The 6059-nt window shown below is 47.5% G+C and overlaps 1 protein-coding gene across 1 annotated transcript; it reads left to right on the top strand.

Annotated features, from left to right (window-relative positions):
- Window positions 1-2859: 2859 nt before the first annotated feature.
- On the top strand, window positions 2860-5745 carry LOC142879693 (C-C chemokine receptor type 3-like). The gene is made up of 3 exons (XM_076013095.1): window positions 2860-3024; window positions 3109-3307; window positions 4628-5745. The coding sequence occupies exons 2-3, from the start codon at window positions 3138-3140 to the stop codon at window positions 5478-5480; spliced, it is 1023 nt and encodes a 340-aa protein (XP_075869210.1). The 5' UTR covers window positions 2860-3024; window positions 3109-3137; the 3' UTR covers window positions 5481-5745.
- The last annotated feature ends 314 nt before the right edge of the window (window positions 5746-6059 follow it).

Raw genomic sequence — 6059 nt, 5'->3', positions numbered from 1 at the left:
GCTAACACACAAAGGAGGAAGCAAAACACAACAGCCAAAAGTGTATGAATAATTTAGCAAAAATACAAGGTGTCAGATTATGTATACTGTACATATATGTATATATACATATATGTATTTATATTGTGTACGTATATACATATATATATATGTGTGTGTGTGTGTATATTTCCGCAGTGTCCTGTCTTGAAAGACATTATTTCTCTCTCACGCCTCGGCGTCGCCTCTCTAATCCGCCGCTGCGACAGGCGGCGCTCCGTGTTGACTGTTGCCACTCGTTTGCTTGTCTGGCAGTGTGATACAGATTCATCCGGCGCTGATCTCAGGATTACCATAAACATCTCCAATCACCAGCCTTTATTTACCTCACCTGCAGCCTCCACGCAGGCGCCGCATCCGTGGTGGCCGTGGTGTCAATAAAGCAGGCGGGGGGGGGGGGGGGGGATTGTAAGCGGCGACTCGGCCGTCAGCTTCTCACTCCTCCTCCTCTGACTGACGGCACAAAGGCGACATAAAAAACACCGCAGCTCCACGCTGAGGTGTCCCACTTTCATTTTGAGCCGCTGTTGGTAGCGATTGTGCTCGGCGGCGTCAAAAAAAAAAAAAAAAAAAAAAAAAATCACGTAAATGGGAGAGATTGAGCCGGCTGTTATGTGAGGATGGACGGTTTTGTGTTTGGCACGGTATAATGGAGCGAGGCCGACTCGGCAGACCCGGCAGACTGGGCTAAGGTGCGGATCAGCACAAATTGCAAAGACCATTTTAGGGCTTATTCACAAAATAGCCGTCAAAGAAAGAGACGGCGGAGAAAAAGGGTGCGGTTCTCACATTTTTATCAGCACACGCTGATGATGCAACAGGGTGTCAACCCTGTCGCTTCTTGTGAAATTGCGCAAAGTCCTCTCAAACTGGACGGATTGCGGTGACACAACATAACACAAATCCAACACAAACCCACGGTTGTCAGAGGCAGCTTTGCCGTGCAAGCTTGCTTGTTGTGTTTCACTGAGCCAACATCATTCTGAGCAGCAGCAGCAGCAGCAGCAGCAGCAGCAGCAGCGAGGTCTGAGACGCTGCAAAACGCAGCCGTACCCTAGCAATCAATCCCGGCGCCACCCATGAGCGCTCACTGCAGCGCTCGCGCCGGCTGCAAACACACCGCACAATCTCCAGTGCACCGCAAGCGCCGCGCAAAGAGGGGTTCGCACAGAGGAGCACTGGGCGGGAAGCAGCTATCAAGTGGAGGAGTTTGGCAAACCATCACCTGTAGAGGGCGTCGCATTAGCCGCTGCCGCCCTCCTGCACTCCTCTTCCCCTCCTCTTCCCCTCCTCTTCCCACAGTGCTTTCGGGCGAAATGGCTCCCATCCCAGTTTCTGGGGAAGGAACAAATCAAGTTCTATTCATGGCTCCCAGTGACGCCACAACGGAGCAAAAGTATCCAGGCTCATGCAGGAAACATTTTGATTGGTAATGCATTCACCCGCCATTTGTACCAGTTCTTCTGTGAAACAACTTGTAAACATTCCACCAAGCCATTCTGCCAGCAGCACCAGCAGCAGCACTAAGGAGACTCAACATAGTGGCTGCTTGGTTTGAGCCTCTATCACACCAAAGCTCCAAAGACTTGAAAGCTTTTGAATTTGATGCCTAATTTAAAATTCAATCCTAAACATCTCTCTCTCTCTCTCTCTCTCTCTCTCTCTCTCTCTCTCTCTCTCTCTCTCTCTCTCTCTCTTTAGAAACACAATTATTATTTTTAAGGTTCATAATTGCTGGAGAAAAGGTGTATGTATTATGCTGTGTATTGTAACACTGGGTTTTATTTTAGCTGACAAAAATAAACCTACACTATATAAGACCCAGTGTTGCCTACTTTCTGCCTCCACTGATCTCAGCCAGTGTGACTGGGAGGAGGCCTGAAGGCTGGCGGAGCAGCAACAGGAGTCTCAGGCCGACACCGGCGCTGGCAGGCAGAGCGTGGAGCGAGGAGGAGTCAGCCAAGACTGATGGTGCTTAGCAAAGACTGTGGGCTTGATTGATGCATGGATTGATTGATTTTTGCAGGTAAAGGTGACAGTGAAAGACCTGCACGTTCCTCCTCTGTGTCTGGTTGCAGGTGTTCAGCAGATTTGCAAATAAAACGTAACGCATGCAATTGTGGTGGTGCCTATAGACAGGAATGAAGACGGTGTCCTGGGATCCTAGATGGAGGGAGCAACATCACTAATAATAATAATAATAATAATGATAATAATAATAATAATAATTATAATAATAATAATAATAATATAATAATAATAATAATAATAATAATGATAATAATAATAATAATGATAATAATAATAATAATAATAATAATAATAATGATAATAATAATAATAATAATGATAATAATAATAATAATGATAATGACAGACATGACCAGGAGATGCTGTTTCATCACCACAAGCTCATCAAACTGAGGATTTCCTTGGCTGAGAACACTGCACACTACACACTGCACACTGCACACTACACACTGCACACTGCACACTGCACACTACACACTGCACACTACACACTGCACACTACAAGCACGCTGGTGTTTGCATTCCAAGCGTGTCGCTGCCTCCGAGTCACCTGGAGCTCTTGGTCCCATTGCAAGGCCTGAGCTCTCCATCCACTCCCTCTTCTGGACAAACACTCTGGTCAACCTGCGCTCCACCCCTCCATCAGAAGATGAGACAGTCTGTTACCATGTGAGCTTGCATCAGTGGGCAGCACCAGAGTGACTTGGTTTTTCCTTAGAAGAGGACAGGAAGCGGCTGTGACAGTGCTCCCCTCTACAAGCCGCTCCTCCTCCGCTGCTGTGGTGCGCTGGTTGGCTGGTTGGCTGCAGAGTGAGCGCCGTGACTCAGACAGCTGCGCCCTGTGAAGCAGCAGCAGCAGCAGCAGCAGCAGCAGCAGCAGCAGCAGCGGCAGAAGTCTCTCCTCCAGTCAGGTGCTGATTCAGCTGGACTTTGAAGCTCTCCAGGAGACTCCAGGTTTGGAAAGAGCTTCGGCTCCCACATCAACTTTGTTGCATGAATTTGAATGAAATTGTTCCTTTTTTCTGTGTTTCCTGACAGATTGCCTTCCTCTCTGCGAATCCTCAATAATGGAAACCACCACGATGTATAACTATGACTACAACTACAACTATACAGCGGTCCTGCCGTGCGACCCCAAAAATGACAACCTCTTTGGTGCCCGGCTGGCCGTCCTCTTCTACTTCATGTTCCTCTTCAGTGTTCTGGGCAACGGGCTGGTCCTGCTCATCATCTACAAGTAAGCCACGCCAGACCAAAACACACCCTGAGGTGGGAATAGTTAAGTGGACGGCAGAGTGAGGAGGAGGATTTCAGGACTTTGAAAAGACTCCTTTTAACTCAGCAACAGCTTCCGTGGCCAACCTGCTGGCGGGCTGGCTGATCAGGAGGCAGCGTCTGCTTTGGAAAACACCTGTTGCCATGGTTCATAAGTGAGAAATGAGCGGATGGAAACAGTTTTTTCTCTGATCACAATCATACTTTACCTTTTCTAAATTGAAAAGTCCAACAGAACAAAATGTGAACCCTGACAGCTTCTTATTCCTCTCATAGTTCTCGCCCATTGTAACGCTGATGAACATGTATTTATTTTGTGATCCAGTGATGAGTCCAAAGTCATGAATTCTGGTTATACTCTCGCTAGAAAAAAAATAAAAAAAATCTTTCAGCTTTGATATCAATACAATAATCTTTTAATGATGTTTATTGAACTTTTAAAAAAAAAAAAAAAAAAAAAAGGAAACCTGTTGCTATGGCGACGGGTTTGTGGGACTGAGAATACGAAAGACAAAGGCCTTTACTGTCACACTGTAAAAACTATGTTGAGTTATTTTGTCAAAAGTGCCTCAGTGCCTGATTAGCGTTCAAAGGAAGAACAACTGGCTATCATTCTGGATTCAAGCTTCCTTAGATTCCAAAACACGGGACGATGTTGGATTCAAGCTTCCTTACGTAGGACTTAGAGGACAAACGTAATCATCAATCAAACAATTAGACAAACTTGCCCTTTTCCTCAAAGACTTCAATAAACGATGCCACCTTTGAAGGTACATTTACATTCAAATGCCATTTGAAATAAACAAATGAGTCCATTAAATATCAAAGAATTGAATCATTATTGTTTTACCCTATTGATATTAGATTTATGCACAAGAGGATAGATGACTGTGACAGTCACATCATCAGTGCAGGGATTGAGATCATCATGTGACGCAAATTCTCTTGAAATAAATTCATATTTAGTTATCGGTGAGAGATCAAACAGGAAGTGCTCAGTACAAAGTCAGTGCCAGTTTGGGCCTCCGGCACACTGAGCAAACTTCCTCCTTCTTTAAACACCCATTTTGTGCTCGATTGTGTAAGACAGCGTTGCATTGTGGTTTCTCATGAAAGCATTCACCCTCTCTCCAAAAGGCAAGGTGTCAGGTGGACTGGCTTGTCCACACCAGGCTTCCTTAGGAAAACATGGCGATGGACACTTTTATTCACGCATTTATCGGGCGTCCATGAAGCTTTCACCAATATAAAAATCCCCCCCCGCCCCCCCTCACCTCCTCAGGTTCGAGAGGCTGACCACCGTGACCAACATCCTGCTGCTCAACCTGGTGGTCTCCTGCCTGCTCTTCATGAGCAGCCTCCCCCTGCAGGGCTTCTACCTGCAGCGCTCCGAGTGGGTCCTAGGCGAGGCCATGTGCATGATCTACGGCTGCCTCTACTACCTGGGCCTCTACAGCTCCGTGCTCTTCCTCACCCTGCTCACCTTCGACCGCCACCTGGCCGTGGTCTACTCGCTCAGCGCCACGCGGCTGAGGAGCCGGCGCTACGCCGTCCTCTCCTGCCTGGTGGTGTGGGTGGTCACCTGCCTGGCCTGCATCAACCCCCTGCTCAACCACTCCACCTTCACCCACTACGACAACAAGACCTACTGCGACGAGAACCCCCGGGCGTATCGCGTCCCGAACCCGGAGCTCCTGCAGCGCGTGACGTTCTACGTGCAGATCCTCCTCTTCCTGCTCTTCCCCCTGGTGGTCATCGTCTACTGCTACGTGCGGATCGGCATCACCGTCATGTCTTCCAGGTTGGCCAGCAAGTTCAAGACCATGCGGCTGATCTTTGTCATCGTGCTGCTCTTCTTCCTCTGCTGGATGCCCTACAACATGGTGGAGCTGCTGTATAGCAGCGACTCCAGCTGCGAGGGGCAGGAGCGCCTGGGCTACGCCGCCCACGTCACCCGCAACCTGGCCTCGCTCTACTTCTGCATCTGCCCCCTCTTCTACACCTTTGTGGGCAGGAAGTTCCAGAACTACTTCCGACAGATGCTGGTCAAGCGCTTCCCGGCGTTGAAGAAGCACATCTCCGTCAGCCAGAGCAGGGCCACCGGCTCCACCAAGACCTCCCTCAACAGCCCGTAGGGGAACAGCGCTCGCTTCTCCAGCCGTCTGCCGGTTGCCGTCAAAGAGGAAGTTGCTCGTAATATTCCTGTACCGCGGTTGTTTTTTTTCTGGATTGTTGGGCGCTTCACAATCCGCCTCAAGTTAACTTGTCGGCTCGGCCGTCTCCGTCTCCTTTAAATGTGGCGCAGTCATCGATTTAGGGTCATTGGGGTACGCCCAGGCCTTCAGTGGCAATCACGGTGACTTTTAAGATCGCATAAAAATAAAATCAACCGGAAGGTTTGATTTGATTTGATTTATTTGGAACATGTAAAGAAAGGAAAGAGAATTAAAAAGGATACAAAACCAAATACACAAAAGAAAATGAAAAATAAATAATAAAAAAAAAATATATATAAATATAACAGCAAGGTAAGAAGAAGTAAGCAAACACCAGTGAAAATACACGTTCATGTTCATGTTGGAATGGGGGTAGGGAGCAGTAAAGACTTCTATATTCCAACCCCTAGGCTCAAATATAAACACAAGTTTTTAAAACAGAAAATAGACAACAGAAAACAACAGAAAACAACTCCAGCAGGTCTCAATACTTACACA

Source organism: Nelusetta ayraudi, unplaced genomic scaffold (genome assembly GCF_046127955.1).
Source record: "Nelusetta ayraudi isolate G7.1 ecotype Tasmania unplaced genomic scaffold, CSIRO-AGI_Nayr_v1 ptg000141l, whole genome shotgun sequence".
Taxonomy (NCBI): domain Eukaryota; kingdom Metazoa; phylum Chordata; class Actinopteri; order Tetraodontiformes; family Monacanthidae; genus Nelusetta; species Nelusetta ayraudi.
Note: the sequence above shows the minus strand (reverse complement) of the source record. Positions and strands in the feature narration are given on the sequence as shown.

What these genes read in the sequence shown, in the direction of transcription:
- LOC142879693 (XM_076013095.1), top strand. Translation starts at nt 3,138, where the DNA reads ATGGAAACCACCACGATGTATAACTATGACTACAACTACAACTATACA. An exon ending in GTCCTGCTCATCATCTACAA is followed by an intron (nt 3,308 to 4,627) that starts GTAAGCCACGCC and finishes TCACCTCCTCAG; the next exon opens with GTTCGAGAGGCTGACCACCG.